The sequence below is a fragment of the Odontomachus brunneus genome, unplaced genomic scaffold, assembly GCF_010583005.1.
Source record: "Odontomachus brunneus isolate Ranch 3 - 2012 unplaced genomic scaffold, Obru_v1 Obru_scaffold_013, whole genome shotgun sequence".
In the NCBI taxonomy this organism is placed as follows: Eukaryota; Metazoa; Arthropoda; class Insecta; order Hymenoptera; family Formicidae; genus Odontomachus; species Odontomachus brunneus.
This window is the reverse complement of record NW_022639463.1, coordinates 837,502-861,450: the sequence shown is the minus strand read 5'-3', so window position 1 is coordinate 861,450 and position 23,949 is coordinate 837,502. Positions and strand designations below refer to the sequence as shown.

General features: G+C 38.9%; 4 protein-coding genes across 8 annotated transcripts; 1 reads left to right on the top strand and 3 right to left on the bottom strand.

Annotated features, from left to right (window-relative positions):
* Positions 1–523: 523 nt before the first annotated feature.
* On the bottom strand, positions 524–3,253 carry LOC116841087 (60S ribosomal protein L6-like). Of its 2 annotated transcripts, none has more exons than XM_032808616.1 (4): positions 3,099–3,253; positions 2,539–2,739; positions 1,366–1,639; positions 524–878 (listed from the first exon to the last, which is right to left on the bottom strand). In XM_032808616.1, exons 2-4 carry the CDS (start codon positions 2,737–2,739, stop codon positions 532–534), a joined length of 822 nt encoding a protein of 273 aa, XP_032664507.1. In that variant the 5' UTR covers positions 3,099–3,253; the 3' UTR covers positions 524–531. The 2 variants fall into 2 exon arrangements, with proteins under 2 accessions (XP_032664507.1, XP_032664508.1); XM_032808617.1 differs by lacking the exon at positions 3,099–3,253 and adding an exon at positions 3,016–3,098.
* An 803-nt stretch (positions 3,254–4,056) lies between these two features.
* Positions 4,057–10,030, top strand: LOC116841065 (dihydroxyacetone phosphate acyltransferase). Of its 4 annotated transcripts, none has more exons than XM_032808581.1 (8): positions 4,086–4,263; positions 4,376–4,468; positions 4,773–5,090; positions 5,641–6,051; positions 6,550–7,066; positions 7,868–8,148; positions 8,700–8,950; positions 9,180–10,030. In XM_032808581.1, exons 3-8 carry the CDS (start codon positions 4,796–4,798, stop codon positions 9,516–9,518), a joined length of 2,094 nt encoding a protein of 697 aa, XP_032664472.1. In that variant the 5' UTR covers positions 4,086–4,263; positions 4,376–4,468; positions 4,773–4,795; the 3' UTR covers positions 9,519–10,030. The 4 variants fall into 4 exon arrangements, with proteins under 4 accessions (XP_032664471.1, XP_032664472.1, XP_032664469.1 ...); XM_032808578.1 differs by having other exon boundaries at positions 7,865–8,148; XM_032808580.1 differs by lacking the exons at positions 4,086–4,263; positions 4,376–4,468 and adding an exon at positions 4,057–4,079 and having other exon boundaries at positions 7,865–8,148.
* LOC116841069 lies at positions 10,024–16,126 on the bottom strand. The gene is made up of 5 exons (XM_032808586.1): positions 12,281–16,126; positions 11,871–12,159; positions 11,256–11,541; positions 10,623–10,792; positions 10,024–10,206 (listed from the first exon to the last, which is right to left on the bottom strand). Exons 1-5 carry the CDS (start codon positions 12,391–12,393, stop codon positions 10,060–10,062), a joined length of 1,005 nt encoding a protein of 334 aa, XP_032664477.1. The 5' UTR covers positions 12,394–16,126; the 3' UTR covers positions 10,024–10,059.
* Positions 16,127–16,329: 203 nt separating this feature from the next.
* Positions 16,330–23,811, bottom strand: LOC116841063 (serine/threonine-protein kinase D3). Its single transcript, XM_032808576.1, has 14 exons — positions 23,498–23,811; positions 23,209–23,387; positions 20,697–20,980; positions 20,461–20,592; positions 20,123–20,328; positions 19,692–19,971; positions 19,458–19,612; positions 19,320–19,381; positions 19,096–19,225; positions 18,834–18,966; positions 18,446–18,625; positions 17,476–18,222; positions 17,195–17,280; positions 16,330–17,084 (listed from the first exon to the last, which is right to left on the bottom strand). The coding sequence occupies exons 2-14, from the start codon at positions 23,247–23,249 to the stop codon at positions 16,971–16,973; spliced, it is 2,550 nt and encodes an 849-aa protein (XP_032664467.1). The 5' UTR covers positions 23,250–23,387; positions 23,498–23,811; the 3' UTR covers positions 16,330–16,970.
* Between the last annotated feature and the right edge of the window lie 138 nt (positions 23,812–23,949).

Sequence of the window (23,949 nt, the reverse complement as noted above, 5' to 3'; positions counted from 1 at the left end):
TGAGCAGAGCAAATAACGTCCAATACCACCTATTTTTTTGTTACATTTTTTGATGCAATAAGATGCTGGCAGTTTTGGTTTTACAGTAACTGATTGGACAGTAATTTAATGGCCACGCTGACTCACATTGTACGTTGTAAGTACTCACAGAAGTAACACGTCACATCAACTTCACACACATAGGACCACCGCCATTTTCTCGCATGTAACCGGAAACCTTACGCGACGCACGTTCGAAGTCCTTGTTAGCAATCTAGGTTGCGTTCCAAAACGCAATTTCCTTTTTGAGGAAATTTAACTCGATACTCTATAATATATGTAACATAAACTATAGGTATTAAGTAAAATTTTCTTTAAAAAAGAACATTTTGGAATGCAACCCTAGTTTAATATAGACATCTGTGGTGGCGCATTCGTATTGTCTTTTGACGCATAAGCGCCCAAGGCGAACGTAGCTTTTGAAGACCGAGAGTGAGAAACGTCACATTGCAACGTATGAGGTTACACATAAATCAAAGTCGAATTGATAGATTAAAATTTTAATCTGTGTGGGTATTGACTGCTTCGCAGCCCGAACATCGCCGAAAGATACGTGAACAACATCTTTTTATCTTGAAGCTTCTTGATAGCATCAATAACTACTTTATCCACGAGCTTTTGGTCACTTTTTCTCGCATCGCTCGGCGTGTACTCCTCCTTTTTCTTGCTGAAAAGATCTCCCTCTTCCTTCTTGGCACGCTTTTCACGCTTCCTCTTGAAGTACTCGTCTCGAATATGCTGCGGCAATTCGAAATGCGAGAGATCCAGCTTCGTGGACGTGGCGATCACATAATTTTGACTGACTCTTCGCAAGGGACAGCCATTGATTAAGAACGGTCCTGTGCAAGATACGTAGCGATGTAATTAATTAGCCAATCTTATATTGCAACCATGTAATGAAAAATATTGTAACTTAATGTATGATCACGTCTTCACAATTGCAATGATTTTCCAATATTAGATCTGCCTTTTTTTTGGTGAACTGAGATTGCATTTTTTGCTTTTGGAGTAAAATAAGTATATAACTTAGCATAAAGTATAAGTATATAGCTTTGGGGTAGAAAAGAACAAAGTTTCTTGTGCAACACTAATCTAACTAAAAAGAACTGTTTAATGCATCTCATTACTTCTTAGGATGTATTAATAACAGTATAAATTACAAATGACACAATATCATTGTCACTCAATAACAATATAGCTTCGTGTTTGATAAACAGAAAACATTCAGAAAAAAAAATGAAAGTACAATCAATTTTCCTAAGAAAGCTACAGTTTCACAGTTATATGTCTCAATGGTAATGTTGATGTAATGATATGAACACATACCAGTAACCAAGAGCAATCCACTTTTCAGCTGCTTGAGGAAAACAACCCTCTTGCCCTTGTGAGGGCCAGCCAACATGATGCAGATAGTTCCCGGCGTCAATGAAGGTCTCAAGTAACGACGGTGCTCATGGAAGCATTTTTTAGCATGGTGTACAGTGACTGGGTCTGCAGTGGGATAATTCGCGCGCCTCTTCTTTAAAAGCACGATACGTTTCTCACCGTTTTTATCACCACCAATCTGCTTCTCAATGGTCAGTGGTTTCTTTGGCTTGACCTGCAAAGAGATATATTTATTAACACATAAATTTCAATTAGAAAAAAGTTGAGTTAATAAGAACCATATAAATTTTATGTATATAATAATGAGTTAGTATAGTATCAATTACAAATTCTGATATTGAGTATAACTTTGCTCCAAAGATGCCTTTGATACAATACATGAATAAGGTGGCATTATATATATAAATTTCTTTGTAGTCTTACTTAAAAGATTAAAGTACAACATAGATGTAAAGGAATGAGTAGAAAGTTTGTTAAAGGATAAGTTAGAAGTAGAATGTTATGTAAAAAGCTGCAGATTTAGTGGGAAGATAATTATAGCAAAGTTAAATAACAAAAAAGAAAAGAAGGAAGTGATGAGTAAGAAGAATAGACTAGAAGGAGAAAATATATTTATAGAAAATGACCAGTATATAAATATTATAACCCTTACTTTGAACTCTTTTGACAAAATTGTCCTTTAAAGGTAACTTACAACTTTTGATAGATTTAAAGGATTATTTAGACCAAGGCTCGGAACGGTTAGCCAATTTTGACAGATTCTCGAGAGCTACGCCTTCTATCTCCCCCTTGCTATGCAGCAGGCCACAAAAGTGACGGTCTCGGCCAGTCACGGCTTCAAATTTGGAGGCTCAATCGTCACTTTTGTAGCCTGCTCGCGGCAAGGGGAAGATAGAAGGCGTAGCTCCTGAAAATTGGCCGGAATTGACAAACCATTCTGAGCCTTGATTTAGACGTATTCTTTTCAATAAAAGAGTTTAAAATGAAGGTCTTTGTATATTAGAAAATCACATGAAAAGAATCTCTCACAAAAAAGGTTAGTAATACACAAATTATTGATTAAAATTCAGTGTTAAATACAATTAAAAAACAACTTTTTTAAGACAAACTCACTTTCTTTGGAGTCTTCTTATCAAGAAATTTGTAGATCGCCTTTTTGTGGTACATACGCGTGCGACTGAATCTATACACGCCGTTTCCCAAATCATAGTTTCTTGGTTTTGAGGATGATCTCTTTTTCTTTGCTTCAGCTGCAGCAGCTGTAGGCGCCGCAGCGGCCTTCTTCTCCGGAGTCTTAACTTTCGTGTCCGCCATCTGTAAGGAAAATGCATCAGAGGTTATGTATCTTATTCTTCCAAATATGCAACACGAAAGTGTACGACCCGAAGCAAGAGTGCGACTCGTTAAAATTTATATTGCACTAAGTTTCCAAATCTGTTTTTTCTAACAATTGGAATAGAAAAAAATTCGAATTTATCAATATTATAATCTGCGACGTCGCACGTGAGTCGCACAACGTGATAAAATTGTAAGATCAGCGATCGCTGTCGCAAAAATATTGCGGTATCCGTAAAGATCGTGATGAATTACGCGATATTCGTCCTCGAATTTAACGAATCGTCACTAATAACTAGATTTCTCCGATTAGGTTATTACATATACATCAAACTCACCGTAAAACAAACGACCGAAAGAACACGAACAAGAAAACCACAGAAGAATATCCGAGTGGGACCTTCCTTCCCTCAATGGTCTGGTTTACATCATGCACTTGATACGCGTAATAGTAATTTTCTATTAGATAATCTTAATATTGACGATATATATAAATAATGGTATATTAAGCTGGTATAATATTCATCACGAAAACGTATTGTATTGATTGAATACATCGTCGTTGATATGCATTGTCAATATTAAGATTATCTAATAGAAAGTTACTATTTAGTACGCGTATAAAGTGTACGATGTAAACCAAGCCATTGAAGATCATCTTAAAGGCCATCACACACAAAATTCCGTAAGAACTTAAAACGTAAGCGTAAAGAAATCGACCAATCCCAATCGAGCACTCGGCCTCGTAACCCCTCCATTATTACGAAGAGCCGAATACTCGATTGGGATTGGTCGATTTCTTTACGCTTACGTTTGAAGTTCTTACGGAATTTTGTGTGTGACGGCCTTAAGTACTGTCTTAAGATGTCATGAACCAATCACAGAGCCGTATTCGTATCTTAAGACATTACTTAAGACGGTCTTGAAATAAAATTCGACTATGAATACAGGTCTATTTTCTCGCGTACGAAGCGCCTCCGCAGCTGTGTGACGCAGCATCGAACTATGTAGCCAACGTTCACGATCAGCTCTCGGTCGGTAAGCTACGTCGATATGATCGCGTTCTTCTTTTCCCCTAACGTGACTCGTGAACATTTCTATGTTTTTACATTAGAAAATTTTCACTTTTCACGAATTTACGCTAAAAAAGATTCATGATTGACCAGCAGTAAAGACCCTTACAGAACGCCAGGCAACAGGCAATAGGAATAGAGAATAGGAATATTCGGATTGGTCAATCATTTCTATTTCCTGTTCCTATTGGCTAATGTTTATTCTATTACCTGTAGCCTGGCATTACGCAAGGACTTTAATAAAAGGTGACGTAAGATCAATGATTTTATGCAACACTCTCCAAGCATTCGCTGTAGGTGGAATCAGGTGGAATCGTACTCGATCTTGAGTAACCTAAACAATCGTGCGATAACGAAAATATGTCATCGCGCTGAATGAAATCGTCCTTGATTGAATGAAATAGACCTAACAGGCAACAGGCGATAAGATGTAAGCAATAAGTAAATTTTCTAGTCACAGTAGATTATTTGATGATTTAACCGATGGTGATTAATCAACTTTCTTATTGCTCACATCTTATTGTATCACATCTTTATCGTAGAAGTCCTCTCACTTTGCCGCACGTTTGTTTACAACTTCATGCGGTCAGCTCATTCATTTATGACCGTCACCGCGCTCATTGAGTCTTTCTAAGGTAATATGATCTTTTCACGTATCTTGTTTGTGAAATGTATCTATTTTTTTCGTGTCAAAAATATTTCACGAGAAATCGTAAGATGAAGAGTTTTACTCGGTCGTGTCCGATATATGTGTACCCACGGAGACCGTGGAGAAATCGTGTTTACTGGTAATCGTTGACTTATGAATGTTAATTACATATTTTTTCATTACCATATTTCATTACCATATATTTGGTTTTCTTATTATCTGTACACACACACTATATGATTTAATGTCTCTGCGAATACCAGCCAAGTCTTATAAGTTAGCGATTTCAGTGCCTCGACGTCTGCTGGGCAAGATGCAACGCAACACTGCGGATTTCGTGGACTTGCTGGCGGAGAGACGGAAGGATTGCGATATCGCATGGGCGATACGACCTATGAATCCATTGCTACCGCATAAATTACCACCAGAGTTGAGATACAACAGGGAACAGACGATACAATATATTTTGTCCAATGGACGAATCTGTGCCACAATTAACAGAGTGGCAGCTACATTGAATGTCAGTATCAAGGATGTTGAGAAGAGAGCACGTGCTATACTCAATGAGATGGCTAACAAAGAAGACTTGATGACAGTTCGCTTCCTAAGTATGTATATATATTTATAATTTGTGACAATTATATATTTGTATTTTGTAATGTATTCGTTTAAGTATCATCTAACAAACACCAACTAACAGTAACATCAATGCATCAATATTATGATATTTTACTCAGTGTAATGTAAAAAATATTTGTACACAGGAGATTGTCTTGAAGAAGGCTTTATTTGTAGAGAATGAGCTTTATTTAATAATTGATTAACAGTGAACATAATAAGTGATATATTTCTCAAAATTATGTTAATAAATTGTTAAAACTTATTTTCTGCAAATAAGGTTTTTTTTCAATACTCTCTGGTGTACAAATACTTTTCGCATTCACCGTACATTGTTGAATGGGGAATTACAGCTTTGGTTTTTAAATACAAATATTTAATAATCGTATTCTATGTTAAATATTCATATTTAAAGATTAAGTATGACTAATATTTAATGACTGAAACAATAAGAATAGAAGTAATAGAAAGCAAAGTATAGTTTTTGTATTTTTACTTTACTATTTCTTATAATAATTTCCACTCATATTTGAATTATAGGTATGTTTATAACAAAAACCATAAAGAGGATGTACACCAGGATCTATGTGAACGAATGCAAAATCTTTAGCTTGAAGCATGAGATGCAGTTGTCGCAAGTGCAGTATGTCTATGTACCGACTCACAGGAGTTACTTCGATTTCATACTGATGTCGTACATTCTCTTTTCCTACGACATGGCATTACCGAATATCGCCGGCGGTATCGATTTTTACAAGATGAGAATAATAGGCGAATTATTGCGGAAGACCGGGGCGTTTTACATGCGACGTAGTTTCTCGAACGATCTGCTCTACAAAGAGATTTTTCGCTGCTATATCAACACTATCATCAGCCACAGCGGCAGAGCGATCGAGTTCTTCATCGAGGGTACCCGTAGTCGCAGTCAGAAGAGCCTCGCACCGAAATACGGTAAATCACACATCGACATCGCAAACAAGATTAAACTCTAGTAGCCCAGCACTTTACTTGGTTTCGGCATTTTTACGCGAATTTTATCGAATATTTAGGTAATTTTCAAGAAAACTAATGAAAATAATTGATCAATAATTAATAAGTAATTTATAAATTATTGTATACTTTAACTACTATCTACTCGCTACTATCTACTCGCTGCAGAATTCTTGATTAACTGACGTACTTTGTAAGAATTTTAGGCATGCATTTCCTCGCTTTCAGAGTTCTGAAAGCGAGTAGTCCGGAGTCTTAGGATTCGTATAAGTCTTAGGAATCGTATAAAGATTTATAAATTATTTATTAATTACTCTAATTGTTATTATTTTTCATTAAAATCCTCTTAATATTTGATAAAATATTGATATTAATATTCGATAATAGCAGCCTTAATGTTTTATAAAATTTGTGCAAGAGTACTGAAAACCTCTAGTCGACCGAATCGTTCTTTTGTAGGCTTGCTATCCGTAATCCTGGATAGTCTACTTGACAGCGACGTGCCCGACATACAGTTCGTACCGATAAGCATTAGCTATGAGCGGCCACCGGAGGAGTTGCTGTTCGCCTACGAGCTGTTGGGCATCCCGAAGCCGAAGGAGACCACGTCCGGACTTTTCCGTTCTAGGTCCATGCTGGACAAACCTTTAGCATACGGCCGCATATTCTTCAACATCTGCGAGCCAATCTCCGCTCGTTCTTATGTGAATATGTCGCTTCGCAAAGCGCGCGTTTTGTCGCCTTGCTTCAAACTACCGTCGTCGATCTCGGAGACCATGGCTCATCTCATAACAGATTCCCATAAGAAGAACACCGTCCTCATGCCAATTAACATCATCGCTTTGCTGTTCAACGAGTGGATCTTGACGCGACCGAGGGAGCCATACACGCTTGATTTATTAGCCACGGATTATCGATGGTTCAAGAACTTCCTCGTTAACAGGATGGGCGCGTTGGTGTATCCCGAAATTAAAACGTAAGTGTTGACTTCTATCATTTTTACTATTCTGTATTAAACAGGCTCTTCAAGTATACAACTAAATAAAGAATATTATATAGCAAGGCAAGCCAAATGCTGATGTTACAGCGAATATTGATTAATGTTTGGAGGATAAATAGTATTTCACAGTATTAATGCACACGCCAGATAGATTCTCCAGTTTTTATAACGTACGCGGCGAATCGGTCTTCTACTTCAAACAGACTCTGATAGTTTTCTGATAGGGGCATTTTACAAGTGTGTTCAAGTAATCTGAAATATTCTTTCTTATAAATATCTTTCTATTAGAAAATTTTTGGCATCATTAGATTTGGTTTCTGGGTTTGAGCCGCGTGGATTCTTCTTTGTCTGATTCCTTTGTCTGATTGTCGGAATCAGACAAAGAAGAATCCACGCGGCTCAAATCTGGAAATCAAATCTAATATTCATGGACACCGCGAAAGCTTTAAATATCAATTTTTGGCATGTGCATTTTCTCGCTTCTACCGTCATTAATCCAGGATTCCGCAGCAAGAAACCAGGAACTTTAATTTGATTATTTTACTTTTTATTTTGATGACTATTCAGTAAATATAATGACGTATTATTATTAATACGTCACTCTGCTGTTTTGGTAAGACTCCTTTGCTATGGAGAAATGTTGGATTTAGCTTTCGAGTTGGAGCCGCGTCTTTTGTGGATTTGTTCCCAATGTAAACTTGAACAATATTCAGTTCATTTAATTTTATTTTTCACTTTTATTTCTCGCGGCGCATTATACGGTTTGCCTTACAGCAGTGAAAACGATGATGTCAAGCAGGAGATATTAATGTCTTTGAGACCACATGAGGAATTAATCGTGTTCGATGCATCGAATACGTTGAGGCTCAAGCAGAGACACAAAACAAGCAGACATCCGATAAACATGAACCTGGTTCAGGGACATTTTCTATCTGAGCAGACAATGTCAGTGGCTGTATCCGCTATGAATCTAACGATTTATCTCAATTCGGTTTTGGATTCTATAATGAAGGCAGCTCTGATCACCGTAACGATAGAAGAACGTGGCATACCGACTGGTAATAATCGCACGCACTGTTTCTACTTCTATTTCTCTGCCTCGGAAGACAAAGGAGCGACGTACTTATTTTTACGGTTATTTTTAGTTCCTGTTCGAACGGTTCTTTCTCTTCCAAGGCGCAAAATAACATTCGAGATCTTAAAGTGGTAAAGATCAATTACTCGTTTGCGATGTAAATAGAATACTTTATATTAATAAAAAAAAAAAGATTATTCATCGTCCGTGTATTAACATATCGAATGTCGTGACTGTTAACGATGACCGGCACTGTCATACTATCATATAAGATATAATTGACTTAAAAACTTTGTGTGAGAAGTTAATTGCACTTGAAACATCGATTATACGACCAATAGAGAGCTAATGAAACGAGCTGCAAGATATATTTGTCTCGAATGATATTTATTTGCTATATCTCTTACAATTCAATCATGAGTTAAACTCTTGTACAATCGATGGAAATTAACGCGACAGTCGACATGTTAATAAGCAAGGGAAACACATGAATTCTTGTATTATTCTTATATATTATTCAATTCGCACTCACAGGAGAAGCTTTGAAACGATACGAACTACTTAGAATGTTGTTCAGCACCGAGTTCGTGTTTCGTCCAAGCACGAGTACAGATATGGTCGAAACAGAGTGGAGAGAATGCTTGGATATATTACTGTCGGAGAATTGTTTGCGTGTGCAAGGCAATAAGATTTCCCCGGGAGAAAATGCAAAACTATTCTCCATCTTGCACAACGTCGCGTTGCCTTTCGTAGACGTCGTATATACATTGTGCACCTTACTCGAGGTAAGAATTTCGAATCCTAACTCAGAAGTTAATTCAGTTAATTCAGAAATCAATTGAGAAGTTAATTTAGAAGCTTTTCTCATAGAATACATGTTCCCTTTGTCGGTATATTTCTATTTGACAGAAAACCATTATTTATATCAATACTTGTTTAGTGTTTATGAGAAAAGACTTTTGAATTAAACTGATAACCGCGAGATTCCGGTGACTGACGCATAATTCTCTTTAGCGGGACGAGATAATATCGAGTGTACTCGACGATAAAAAGATTTTCGCCGAGATGCAGAAGGAGGTGGAGAAGTTAATACTGGCGGGCGACAACTGCTGTCAACATCCGTACTGCTTGACTCTCGACCTATACCGTTCGACGTTGTCCACTCTGCTCTCGCAAGGAATCCTCGAAAGATACCTGTTTCGCGACATGTATCGCGTAAATGAGAATAGATTGGCGGATCTCATCAGCGCGTTGCGCGATTTACACCAACCGCTACGACATCCCGCAGTGCGTTATATTGACGCGCTTTCTTCGATTTTTTTACCGTCGGTGGAGATACAAGCTAAATTATAGATAAACAGCTGCTGAATATATATATATATATGTATGTATGTATGTAGACAACTATAAAATGTGTATGGGTGTATGTATGTGTGTTTGTGTGATATAATAAGAACGCTAATCTTGATACAATTTAATAATTTTAACTAGTTAATTAATTTAATTTCTAATTTTTAAGTTGAAATCTATTCAATTAATTAGTTTAACTAATTTAACTGACCAATTAGATTAGTTTCTAATATGTAAATTAAAGTCTATTTAATCATTGTAACTTGTTTAAATTGACTAATTGATAAAGTAGATTTGTAGACATAAGACTCGAAAACATGTTGACACGTTATTCGTAAACGAGACCAAGGCTAATTGTGACGAAATGTTACCGGAAACATAAGCAAACACTCTGTTATTTGTGAGATATTAAGATTACATGCGAAGACACATTAACTATGTCGAGATAAAGAGTGAAGAATGCGTAACACTGTACAATTAAACCTGGTTCACTTACAATTCCATCGTCATCACGATATCGATATTGATGTTTCGCTAAAAATACTTAAAAGTTAGAGACAAAACTGTTTAAATTGCCGAGTATTCTGGCGGTGTCATCGTCGAAATCCGACGTGGATCTCTTTCTTCTACCGAGGAATAGCGTAGACGCGGTTGTGGTGGTCATCGGACTGGTTATATTTCGGAAGAGAAGCTGCGAAGAGGATCGTTCTCTTTTAGATAATATTCCAGAGGAGCTTTCATGATCGATATCGACGAAAATTGCGTCGCATGTAACATCTCTCGTTGGGAGATGCTCGAAAGTATTTCCGATTTTAGCTCCAACATGCGCGATCATGGTAAGCGAGTATGAAGCCAAATGTTTCACGTTTCCGCATCTCCGGCCATGGAAAATCTGAGATCGACTGTAACGTCTGATGCTCGCACGTACTTTTAGACGGTACTTAAGTCCATGTCAAGTATTGGAGATTGAGAATTGTGGATTAGAGATTAGAATTCGATAATGCAACTAACACTTATTTTGGCTCGCTCTGTCGTGTTGATTGATCAAGTTCCAATCTTCAATTGCTTACGTAGTTTAGACGCTTTTTAGACTTCTATTTTACTTACCATTACCAGTCGCACGAGATAAACCGCGAACGTGAGGAACGATATAGCCATGAGCGCGCCTTCTATCGACGGGAATCCCACGGAATGATCCTCGTGACCGTCGTCGTAACCGTGATAATGTGCACCCCTTGTCCTTCGTCTCGGCGTCATGGTCGTGGCGAGGCGCGATTCTGCGTGCGTGAATGAAAAAATGAAGTGAGGAACGAGGAGAAAGAAGGATTGATATATATGAAAGAAATTGCGTGTAATGTACCCAGAACACATTGTATTCTAGGTAGAGATCATGTAACTTTTCTCTAAAATCAAAAACACAAAGAATAGGCAATTTCAGTCGAACTCAACAATTTGAGCGACTTTTTAAAATATAGAAATGTCGGATTTTTCAGGCGAAATTTTTCACTTTTCCATTCTTAGAGAATAGTTACACGATTACTACTTTAGAGATGGATCATGAATATTTTTCCCTGACTTGGGGAGTCGATCATGAATTTTCTTCTCTAGCGTAAACTCGTGAAAAGTGAAAAATTTAATTTAGAAGTATGTAGAAATATTCACTTTTACGAGTTTATAAACTAGAGAAAAAAAATGTATGACCAATCGTTTGCTTGGAAAGCGCGTACGAAAGGTTTCTACCTATCTCCGACATGAGAGTCTTCTCAAACGTCTTGAGAAAGTGGATCTTCCCTTCGAGCGACACCGGCTGCGACTGTAGAGTGCGATGGACGCTCTTAAGTATGTCTACGGGCAGGTATTGCAATATACCATCCTCCTGCTTCAGCGTGCGATTATAAAACTCGTCCTGCGCCGTTTCCGATGCGTGGGTGGTGCTCGAGGGCGACGGCTGAGTAGTCGTGAGCGCATTGTACGCCGTTGTATCTCGTGTTGTTGAGATCGCATGATGTCTATTCGATAACGTATTCTGAAACGCCGAATTGTGTCAGTCGTTTATTCCGAGGAAATACATTCTCTCATTAGCGAGAAATAATACGTGTAGTAATATGTGCAATAATACGTGTTAGTGAAGAAATATCCAGTATTTTTCTTCTCTAGCGAGCTATATATTATTGATAAAATTATTGTTATATTATTTAAGAGTATAGTATTATGTATATATCATTATTATTATATTTATATTATATATTTCTATAGTTATATTAATAGCATTATATATATTTGTATATTACTGTATTACAATAATTTGCTCAACTAATATATAAATTAAATTAATAATTGTTAAATCTGTCACACCTTGTTCGCGATATCGCTGGTGCTCGTCGGCTCGCGATTCTCCTCAGCCGTGTCCGAGTAAATGTCTGCGATCTGTACAGGAAACAGGTAAGACGTCGTGGTCGACTCCGCAACGGGATATATTCGCTTCATCTCCGGGATGATCCTGTCGTCCGTCGCGTGCACGGCTTTGACGACGGGACGACGAGACGAGACTCTACTGTCGTTTCGCGGATTGTCCGGGAAGCCGTGGTTATCCGCGTGGCCTCGTCGGAATTTATAGAACTGATCCTGTTGCAGGGAAGGTATCCTGAAAAGAGGATGAGAGCGATGTCAGACAGTACGATCTGATGAAACAATTCAAGAGGACAGTCTATCGCACACCTTGAACAGAAAAAGCAGCTCGCTAGCTCTCTTAGGACGAGACTCACCTGTAAATCTTGCTGTCGTCCGAGAACTGCGGCATGTCTACCCATTCTGCCAGGTTGAGATTCAAAAGGAATATCGCGGAGCACAACGCGCGGAAGGTGCCGCGCGCCAACATCTTGCGAAAGGACAGTGATGATGATGCTGTAACGTGGCCACTATCCGCTGAAGGGAACGCGCTTCATTCTCCCGAGGTGCCCGGTCGCGTTTCTAGCTGAATAATACGCCAACGTTCGCGGTGGCTGCTGCTGCGCCGCAACCGTCTGGTTAACAATTCGGAGGCTGCCTGACAGCCGCGGGACAGCGACAGGATACGCGCGAGAGGACACCCATTATTTCCGGCAGAGGTTCTGTTAGGATTAAAGAGAACGAAACGACGCGATGACGCTCCTACGTCGGTCATGACAACTCCGCTGATGACGACAACGACGACGACGACGACAACGGCGGAAATAGAGAGCAGTCTTCGCATTTTTTTCTCTTCTTTTCTGTGACCATCTCTCCGGTCCACCTTCGTGACACTAATGTCATTTTCCGCAAGAAAAGCCATCGCCGGGGTAGAGCGATAATAATACGGCAGAATTTGCGGATAGTATTCAGAAAAAGAGGGAGAGAGAGAGACACACACGAGGAACGTCTCAAAACGAGTCGTCGTTTATTTTGCGTTCTTGGATCGTTACAGAGTTTCTCCTCTACGTAAAGATCGTTTCTTATATAAAACTCGCGCGGATCTGCGGAAAACTAGCGTTACAACTACCACCGCGTCTCCTTCCGTGTCTGTGTTAATGTTTCACGTGTTCCCTTTACGATCCTACTTCTTCGCTTCGCATTACTGTAGCCTCATAAGAGAAATGCGAGTCGCATTGCCACCGTTTGTTATACATCTTATATTCTTTCGCTATGAGGATAAGGATTAACATATAAATCGGAACTTCCACCTGGCACTATAAGTACACAACCTGCTGCGATTCCATGTGCGCATACCGTTCGCGTTTCGCGGTTTTCAACCGCGACACTTCGTTCGATTATCCTAAGCCAGTTCCGAAAGCTTCAAGGCTGCCGAATGAGATATAAAGTCGAATCTGTGTACAATTACGTGAGTCAATATAAATGTTAAATATTATTACGAACATTATTCTTATGTATATGTATATTTAAATAATTTATATCCTGCTTTTTTTTTCAACCACAAACGTACGAAAGCGTAAGATCAGCGCGCACGGCAAGAGTACGAGAGATTACGATAACAACGTTTGTTCCTGACGTGTACTCCCGATCTTACATCGCATGTCACACAAGACAGATTAAAATGCGACGCTGCATATATATATATATATATATATATATATATATATATATATATATATATACACATATATATATATAATAAATGCATTTTCCCATGAGCAGGAGATATTGATCGATACGCCTGACTTAGAGATTAACGTTCACGTAAGTGAATTCTTAAGTACAATATGTATAATAATTAATGCATATGCGCAAACACCGCTCTACGAAAGTCTAGGGATAAAGCCTACGATGAACTCTTTTCTTTCTCCCCGCCCCTTAAAAGTTGTTATAAAATATAACAATCATAATGCCTGTTAACGCCTATCTAATATCTCTTATGTTACAGGTATTGACTACCTATTCAGGTGTTTTATCGTCATCTCTTATATTGTAATCTTTCAGTGAATATATATATGTATATATATATATAATTTACTGTCTTTATAAGGTGTGTAAAAAGTCCACACTGCTGCTTTATCATAATATAAAACGAAACAATCTCTTACGCTAACCTTGTAAAATTATGCAAGATATATAGGCCATATTCTTAAAGATATATGTAATGCCAATTGTTTGTGTGATCCGACATATGTAGAACTAGCACTTCGCGGCTGATAATTTTTACTTGCGGAAATATAAGTATCTCGAAAGTTTTATTCCCAGCTGCTCTTGTGTGACTCACAAGCATTCACAAGTGAGAATGAGTTTATCTGAATGATTAAATTACTGGATTGGCGCCAAGGAATTTGTTATTTTATTATATATTAAGGCTTATGTGAAGAAAATTTGAACTATTTTAGGAGAGATTAACCAAATTTTTTTTTTCAAAAAGTGCATAAAAATCTAAATTTAAATATCTATATTAATGAAAATCTCTAATCGCGATTTTGCACAGTTTTAACACAATGGAGCTCTTCCGCGCCAATCTAATAATTTTAACGAATTTTATTCGCAGATAATATTAGATATAGTCTCTGCCAACTCAAATTTATCTCATTCGCCTTTTACACAGAATGATGTAATAATTATCTCATGCCGCTCGTAAGCAGAATTTGCAAAAAGAGAATAAAACTTGTGTTCTATATTCAAGTACGCATCTCACTCGACGATTCCCGTGTTAAAATTTATTCTAAACAAATCGTAAAATTATCGATATAACACATAATCTTACGTCTCATGTTTTAAACTATGAATATATCGCTTTATAACTAATCAAATCGACGTAGAGATTCGTCAATTACCGTGTTAACAAAAGTTTAGATGCTAATCGTAACCTGTTTCATAATTCTGTCTAAACTTTAAATTAACACGCATCACAATTAAATTTTTCTTGCGCGACATCACGCTTTTTTATGAAGGAATGTTCAAAATTTATAAAATACTTATGCATACACAGCTTCAATTTTATGACAAAAACATGATTCTAAACAGAATATTTTTTCCCTTTCGTTTTGGAATATTTTTTTGGGGCGAAGTTCGTGACGAAATTATCGAAATTATAATGAGCAGAAATTACAATTCAACGTTCTCTTAATATTTTGTCAATCGTTTGTAGTGGAGACGTTACCTCATGACGATAGAGACGATATTGTATTATGTTTACGATCTGAATAAATTGCACATACAAACGCATTCGTGATTATTCAATCTCCATTCTATAGCGTCACGCTACGAACGTAACATAACGACAGTGCGTCACGACTTGCGTATTGTTTCCCGTCAGCAGCCAAAACTCTAATATCGCTCAGAACTTGCGGAAATGTAAAAGAATATAAAAATATTTAAATTATATTGCGACATAAATTATCTGGATAATATCAACTCGCGTAGTACTTCTCCCTGCTACACGTATCAGCATCCAATACGTCAACCCGTAAGTAGAACACACCGTGGAAAGTGTGTAATGTGAATTCAAAATAACGTCAGTCTTTTTTTCATTTTCACATTGCAAATATGACTTATGATTCAAGACGAATCGTTATTATCAAATACAAATCGTTCAATAATGTATTGTTTGAGGATACGAATATCGTATTATTAATAATAATTAGTAATACGCCATTCGAATACTATAATTCGTGTATGTGATATTAAAATAGATTAGTTTTTTCTTCCTTATTGGTTTATACGCAATGTGTTCTACACACGGGCTAGTTATATCCACTATTAATTATCGGGGATAAAAACAGATAAAATTCTCTTTTCAGCCGACTTCACTGATAACTTAATAAGAAGAAAATATCCCGCTTTAAAATATAGCGTCTTAAACAAGCGGGATACAAACTCTAGATATTAGCACGTAAGAATAGATTTAAAATTATAATTGTACGCGCATTAAAAAGCAGATTAAGTCAATAAACTATATAGCATGAAACGTCAATAACAGAGTTTCGCATTCTCGCAGAATTGACCTTTTAAACTTGGCACGATAACGCGAATAAAATTTCCATAAAGTCAGAAAAAATTCATTTGCATCTCGTCAAGCCCAACAATTATCCATAAAGACGAGATACGTCTCGAAAAAGAATATATATATATATATATATATATATATATATATATATATAGATAAAAAAAATATATATATATATATATATATATATAGATAAAAAAAATATATATATATATATATATATATATAGATAAAAAAAATATATATATATATATATATATATATAGATAAAAAAAATATATATATATATATATATATATATAGTGATAAAATTCTTAAAAAAAAAAAAAAAAAAAACATTTAAAATGCTCCATCGCGAATAACGTTATTAATCTAAGAATTAAGTAATATAAATGCCTACAATGTTGTATAACATCGTTTAAGTAACTTACACAGACAATATCTATGAGTAAAATTCAAAGTAAATATTTGAAATGCAATAGAACATTCGGTAGATATATGCCTACCAAACAAACGTTCGTGCTTACTGTCGGTTGGAATATCAATAATATTTCACGAACAATGGAGTGTCTCTTACTTGTTATTAATATTGTTTGTCGCTACACGTAATATATCGCGAGTCGAAACGCTTCTTTGTGTTAGACCTCTGTGGGAATGTTAACATTACGTGGAAGCTTTCTGAGAATATATAATATGTATATATGGTGTTACGTTTAATATTAAGTATTTCACTCAGAGGGAACAGCATCTCCCGAAGTGCGAGCTCGCGGAATGCGTTAATCAAATGTTAATCAAATCTCGACTGCATGCACCGAGCACGACACTTCGGGATACTGCCGAAAGACGAATTGTTGTACTAGTTTTCACGTACTTTTACGGAGTCAGGCACGAATAAACCGCCGCAGAGTAGCCCGAGCGCATCGGGCCCAGCCTTTGTGTAATGACAGAGAAGTCGGTAGCGCCTCGATGTTCAGAGCAACCGAACAGTTCTGTCATGTTTCTTGATTACTGTACGCCATCCAGCGTGCGTCGTCGCTTTCGTGAGTCAAATAGCGATAGCCGACCTTCGCCTCCAACTTCCTCAGATCGCACCACGTTTGATAATCCTGAAACATGAAACGTTTATTCAAACTGGAGAAGGAGAAGAGGCTTCAATGATATTCTCCTAACAGATGATCAAATGTGTAAAGTGGGAGTAAAATGCGACAACGCTTACTTGGAGCCACACGTGTTGTAGACTCTTGTCTACGCTGTATCTCTTCCTCTGCTTAACTTGCAGAAGATTATTGATCAGATCAATAGCTGCAAGATGACAGAAATTTTACATGTAAGTATATCGCGTCAATTTATGACATAACTAAATTAAATGAAATAATTATGTAGATATAATTATTATATTATTATATAATGTACATAATTGAATAATTTATATTAATAGTAAAATTACACCACAAATATAATTTATACTGATAACGTTACGAGAGTATGCACAATTACCATCGCTCGAAATCTCCTTCCACGGTGTCGGCGGATACATAAACGCGGCATTCTGAATCTGCTCATTTATGTCCTCCTCCTCATTGAACGGGAACGTGCCGCTCAATGACACGTAGATAATAACGCCCACGCTCCACATGTCCAGCGAGCGATTGTAGCCTTTATTTCGCAGCACTTCCGGCGCGAGGTAAGCCGGCGTGCCGACGACGCTGCGGCGGAAGCTCTTCTCGCCGATAATCCGCGCGAATCCGAAGTCGCAGAGCTTCACCTGCGTGAAGTCTGTATCGCTGCTCAACAACACGTTCTCCGGCTTCAAGTCGCAGTGCACGATGTTCTTACTGTGGAGGTGCTTCAACGCCACTAGAATCTGCGTGATCAGGAACTTGGTGATCCGCTCGCTGAGTCGTCCTCGCTCGGAGTTCAAGATCATCTCTAGCATGTCGCCTTTCAGCTTCTCCATCACCACGAATATTCGCTCGGGCGTCTCGAACATACGTTCGAGATTCACCACGCCGCTGTGCGACAGATTCTGCAGGATCGCCACCTCGTTCTTCAGCTGCGCCTCTTGCTTCGTAGGGAAGCGCAGTTTGTCGATGACCTTGATGGCGACCGCGCGACCGGTCTTGCGATGAACGCCACCGTAGACTATGCCGAACTGACCGGATCCCAACACCTCGTCCGGAAAGATCTGATACAACTGCGACATGTCAGTGATGTTCTCCTCCGGCTCGGTGGACTCCTCTTGATCTGCAACATTAAGCGCGTGCGATTACCTACGGTTACATCCGCAAGCGGTGAACAGCACAGAGGTGTGTCTGCAGCGAATAAATACGCTTCATTCGTTGTATCACATACGTAACGGCATGAAAGAGACAACATGAAAGTAACAACAAAAGGAAGGCGTGATAGAGATCTCGTGTGCTATCATCTCGCCCGGAGTGTTATATGATAGCGAACTAAATATACATACTAGTCGACACAGTTACAGGCATAAGTGCTTGTCTAATAGTAGTTTCCCACGATCTAGCTATATGAGCTCCGATACCGCTCTCTGGAGGAGAGACTTGGCCGCAATTCTGTCCGTATGATGGATCCTCTCCAACATAGTAATCGACATTGGCAGTTTTTAGCTCAAAGCAATGCATTATATCTACAATATAAGACAGGCAGTGTGTAAGAGGTCTAACCAAGAGAAAGAGGGAAAGAAGCTAGTTTGTGTTTAACACGTGAAAAATCTCAAAGGAAAAATAAACAGAAATAATAATAATAATAATAATAATAATAATAAATAAGTAAAAGATATATGCACTTAAGGCGAAACAAGACTAGGTCTAAATTCGCGAACAAGAAGAACGTACATGAACGAGGCGTTTTAGCGGTTTCGATCGCTGTGATCTCGGCCAATGGTATTTCCTTGTAATATTTCGAACTAGTTTCACTTTGGAACAGCGTTATAGACTTTGTGTCGAGCCGCCAATAATGCTTCTTCCTCTGGAAAGGACATTTCAAGCCGTCAATAATTCGCAAGAATGGAGAGTGCTAAATTTATATACGATCTGAACAATCATACGCTAAGGGAAAGGTATAATGTCGTTGTAATGTTTCCCTGCAAATACTCACGATCGGGTCGCGATGCGTGAAATGCACCATCCAGCCTTCTTTCAATACTTTAGAACCGCGTCTTTTAGTGTGCTTTACGCTTTGTACTATCCGCATTAGTGGAATGTTGTTACTTGGCGTGGAACTACAACTGTTTCACAATAAAAAGAGAAAAGATGTTGACGCGTTGCGTATCTACAAACGTGAAAATACCAAAGCAATCATCATTGAAGCAAAACACTCACCTCGACGGTCGAGACTTCTGGTTGTCGTCGTAAGCAATGTCATCGTTACTCTGAACGTGATCCTGCAAATTTTATTCCGTACGTTTACTTTCTTGCTTTACGATCTTGAAAAATATCGTGCAAAACAGGACGACTTACCGTGTAATCGTTGGGTATCTTGTTTTCATCGTTCGTGAACGACGCGTCCTGCGAAGGTGGCGACGATTCCGTGTCACTGTCAGCGTCGACTTCCTCACTCCTGATATCACATTTGGCTTCTAATTCGCTGCCGACACCGCTGTCCGGATATTCACCTGCGTGTATTTCAATCTATTACGCATTCACACGGAAAGATATGGTAACATTTCTTTGTAGAAGGAAATAATCGGCTACCTATAGTGTCTCGTAGATTTTCTCCGGTACAGTCTTTTGGTATTTTATCCATACACTTTTTGTGCGTATTGTATTGGCAATCTTTACATTGTAGGCCTTGCTTAAATATACCCTTCAGCAACTTTTTACAGTGTCCACATACGGTCGGACGAGTATACGTGTGTACTACGAATGTGTGCGGGATTTTAATTCGCGTTGCGAGCTCTCGCTCAACCCAGACAGGTCGTCCTCCTAACGACGGTGTGGGAGATGGTTTTGGTGCCATTATACTCGGTATCGCCTACAAGTACACAGCACACGTTTATATTCATGACATACACAGAGAGAATTTCGTGCAAATGAAAACAGAAAAATAATAAGAAAAATGTCAATCATATTTATTTGCGTTCGCAAAAGAATACATAAAAGGTGAATGTGATTTTCCCTCATACCAAAGTACTATTATTTTGGCTTGTGTTAGGCGTATTATTTGAACTATGATTATCGTCAGTGATGCTGGTCAGACTACTGGTTGAGCCTTGGCTCGGCGATCTCGGCACGTTTAGCATCGCCGAACTGCGTCTCCGCTGACTCGCATCTTGCGAGCAGTTGTTCGGCACTTTAATAACGCATCTCTTGTGGTAGTTCATGCCACAACCTGCAGCAAAAACGCGTTGTAAGTATTGAGTAAAAGTATGAACATGAATAAAAATACGAAGCGGATATCTGTGTGAGTTTTAGCGCATTGTTGATGACGGTTTCGCTCAAATATTCAGAAACATCGATTTACCTTCGCACTTGAGACCTTGCCGAACAAGCCCGAACAGCATTTCGCCGCAGAAATCGCAGAACGTCGGGACCTTGTAGGAATGTACTGCTAAAGCATGAGGACGAATGGGAATGTATTCGCTTGGCACTTGTGCTGAAACATCGCAGAGCAATTTCTCACATTATCAACAGGACTATGCAGATTTCACGAGTCAAGGTGAATGAGACGCGAGGTGAGAGTGAGGTCCTCTTACTCACCAGTCAATACGATTTCTACTAGAGTCTCGTCAACCACTTCCGTAGCGTTTGTGATAAGTTGTAGAACATTTGTGGAACTGTAGTCGTGCTTGAACAGAAGTAATCTCTCGAAGAGGTGGTTTAAGCCGTGCTCTGGACACTTGGTGTTTATAAAATCACAGGCGAGATCTTTCAGGGCCTTGAGAGTCAGCGTGCTACTGTCGACGGTGACTGTGTCACGCGTCAGACCGAACTGGAATAAAAATGTTACTTCCGCTCCTTCCATGATGTTTCGCGGTTCTTTCCTGCAATACACATATAAGATTGATGAAGAAACTGATGCTTACGAAATTAGCTAAAGATACTTTCTCAAAATTCGAACACTTGTTAAATTATTAACAATTAATCTCTTCTCCATTTTTCGTTACGTCAAAAAAGACTGATGGAAAGGAAATAGTAAATAAACACAATAAAACCAACCATTAGTAATATTACATCAATGTTATAATTGTCTACTCAATGATATGTGCAACACATGTTATACTTCACTTATATTATTGAAAATAAGAAGTTATATATATAATTTTTAGTTGATATTTACTGGCAAGAAATCACACTTTTAAACTCTTTTTATAAGCTTGCTGATTGTGTACCAAATACATTTAGAAGCACTTTTATCAATCGCAAGAGAGAGTTTAGAATAATAGCTTAGAGGAATATTCCTTCTCAATAAACATCAACTAAAAATAACATTATATCAATATTATAATTTCCCACTCAGCGATGTAACTATTACATGAAACATGTGTTATCAGTACTTATATTATTGAGTGGGAAGTTATAATATTGACGTAATGTTACTTTTAGTTGGTGTTCATGGGAAAGGAGTTATATTTTTAGGTCTTTATTATAAACTCTCTTTCATCGATAGAAGTGCTTCTAAATATATCTCATAAGCTTTCTGATTGGTTTATAAGCATACTTAGAGGCACTGTTGTCAGTAAAAAAAAAAGAAGAGCAGAACAAGAGTCTTAGAGAATAATGTAAGGTCTTTGGAACGAGATAGAAGTAATCCGGACATGTAACAGGTGTACACGACAGAATAATTAATTAAATGGGAAGACAGCGCGCCACAAATCGCACGCGAAAAACGCTAATGATCAAAGACGTTTACCGTTCGTCACTAGCTATCTACAGGTAAGCATGATCGAGTCACTTATTACGTTGCCGTACGTCGAATTCCCGACGCGAAGGCGTCGACATAGAACGCGCCTCCTCTTCCTGTGCAACGGAATTTTATTAGCCGCCTGACAAGTTCCCCGAAGAGGAATGACAGCGCTGTAGAGCGCAACAACAATCGAAGAAAGACGTGATAATTCGCCGCGGGCTGGATATAACGCCTCGATAACGACGCGGCTTATCCGCTTAGCGCGAAACAAATAATTTCGTAATCCGGTCAATTCGGCGAATTCGATCGCGCGAATTCTCGCGAAGCGTAAAAACGAAGGAAGGAAGAAGGGGGAGAGAGAAAGAGAGAAAGAAAAGACGAGAAAGAGTAAGAAAGACAGAGAGAATGGGGGAAAAAATCGGCTAACAGGAGAACCGTACGCGAGTACACGCCGTTCTTCGCGTGACGGCTTTTTCTTTGACGGGGAATTACATCTTACGTACTTCCTCGTGCGCCTTGGACGACCTCACAGACGACCCGTGCAGTAGACGCGGCTGCTTTCCTCCTCGAACCGGAATCAGGATCGCGGCGGCATAATTGATAAGGCGGACGCAGCTCGAGAGAGAGAGAGAAGGCAAGCAGACAGACAGACAGACAAGCAAGCAGGCAGGCAGGCAGGCAGGCAGGCAGGCAGGCAGGCAGGCAGGCAGTCAATCAGTCAGCCAGCCAGGTGTCACCGTGCGCGGCGGCGGTGGCGGCGGCGTCGTCGTCAAGTCCATGCCTGACACACATTCGCCGATGACATTTTACAGTTATCTCCAGGTGACCGACCCACGTTGACGTAGTAAAGCTTCCCTCGGTGCCAGTTGTTAGCCAACCACCCAGTCAGCTAGCCCGCCAGCTCGAGCCAGCCGCTCAGTCAACCAGCCACAGCTAACCACAGCTAGCTAGCCAGCGAGCAGCTACTCGGCGTTAATCCGTCGCGACTACTCGCTTTCCATTTCCGGGGTCCCTCTAGCTAGCAGCAGCGCGCCCTGAATAGAACCGAGGCGGCATCTGAAGCGTACGCGACACCGGTCAATGGGCTGACGCATCACACAGCGTGGTCAATCGCGTACGATCGCGTGTCGCACTGAACGACCTCTCGGTGAACGATCCGTCGCGTCGGAATCCCGCACGAGAACGCATTCTGTATCGCGCGCTTTAACTTTAACTGAAAGTCAAGATCGAGACATGAGACTTTGAATATGTCAAATCTCGAGTTACAAATATTTTCATTCAAAGATACAAGTGTGTGCGAGAGAGAAAGGGGTAAGAGAGAGTAGGAATCGCCAAGTTCAATGAGTTTTAAATGAAAAATTTTACCTGCGAACAAAAATCTGTGGAAATGGCCCACTGGAAGCCATCTTTTCTTTTACTTGAATTTAGCACTTTATTACGACTTATCTTCGACGTAAAGCGCATGCGCGCAGAACCCGATTCGTTGAGAACACAATTCAAACTGCTGAGATTGCTGAGCGACTTTGTAAAACGTCTACCGCAATCTGAAGTTCAACAAAGAGTAAAACAGATATATTTTATTTGTAAATGTAAGAGATAATAAAGATAATAAAGAAAGCCTTGCGCAAGTACTTGTTCCAGAGATATTACATACCTAAACAGAACGCGAAGTAAATGCAGACACAAGTAGCTGTCAATCTGCTGACATATTGCTAAGTTCTTCTGTTTTGGATATGTTTTAAAGACGAAGAGAAAAATCTCACATCGTTGGTGCCGGTTGATCACCGCACATGCATGGGAATTCTCTCTATACCTGGATTGGAGCAAAGAATAACAGGAACTTTCTCACGCATGCGTGTTAGAATGTAATCTCAATAATGTATCAAGTTCATGGGAAAATAGGTGCCTTTGGGCCTTAAAATAGTTCTCTGATGTGTAAGAAAATTAATTATTACTTTTTCCTCAGTGGCTTCTTCTTGAATATTTGTACTCGTACTTAGCAAATAATATCAATAAATACACTTAGACTTTCAATATTCACTGTGTCAAAACTGAAAATTTGTAGTTCACATTACGTATCCTATAGATTTTCAGTGCTGGCAGTGA

Coding starts and splice junctions, on each gene's coding strand:
- LOC116841065 (XM_032808580.1), top strand. CDS start 4,796: ATGCAACGCAACACTGCGGATTTCGTGGACTTGCTGGCGGAGAGACGG. Junction 7,067..7,864: donor GTGTATCCCGAAATTAAAAC/GTAAGTGTTGAC, acceptor TTTGCCTTACAG/CAGTGAAAACGATGATGTCA. Junction 8,149..8,699: donor AGAACGTGGCATACCGACTG/GTAATAATCGCA, acceptor TCGCACTCACAG/GAGAAGCTTTGAAACGATAC.
- LOC116841063 (XM_032808576.1), bottom strand. CDS start 23,249: ATGGCTTCCAGTGGGCCATTTCCACAGATTTTTGTTCGCAG. Junction 19,972..20,122: donor GCCAAAATAATAGTACTTTG/GTATGAGGGAAA, acceptor GTGTACTTGTAG/GCGATACCGAGTATAATGGC. Junction 18,223..18,445: donor GCCTGTAACTGTGTCGACTA/GTATGTATATTT, acceptor TTAATGTTGCAG/ATCAAGAGGAGTCCACCGAG.
- LOC116841087 (XM_032808616.1), bottom strand. CDS start 2,739: ATGGCGGACACGAAAGTTAAGACTCCGGAGAAGAAGGCCGCTGCGGCG. Junction 1,640..2,538: donor ATAAGAAGACTCCAAAGAAA/GTGAGTTTGTCT, acceptor ATCTCTTTGCAG/GTCAAGCCAAAGAAACCACT. Junction 879..1,365: donor TGGATTGCTCTTGGTTACTG/GTATGTGTTCAT, acceptor TATCTTGCACAG/GACCGTTCTTAATCAATGGC.
- LOC116841069 (XM_032808586.1), bottom strand. CDS start 12,393: ATGTTGGCGCGCGGCACCTTCCGCGCGTTGTGCTCCGCGATATTCCTT. Junction 12,160..12,280: donor GACGACAGCAAGATTTACAG/GTGAGTCTCGTC, acceptor TCCTCTTTTCAG/GATACCTTCCCTGCAACAGG. Junction 10,207..10,622: donor ATCTCGTGCGACTGGTAATG/GTAAGTAAAATA, acceptor TCCTCTTCGCAG/CTTCTCTTCCGAAATATAAC.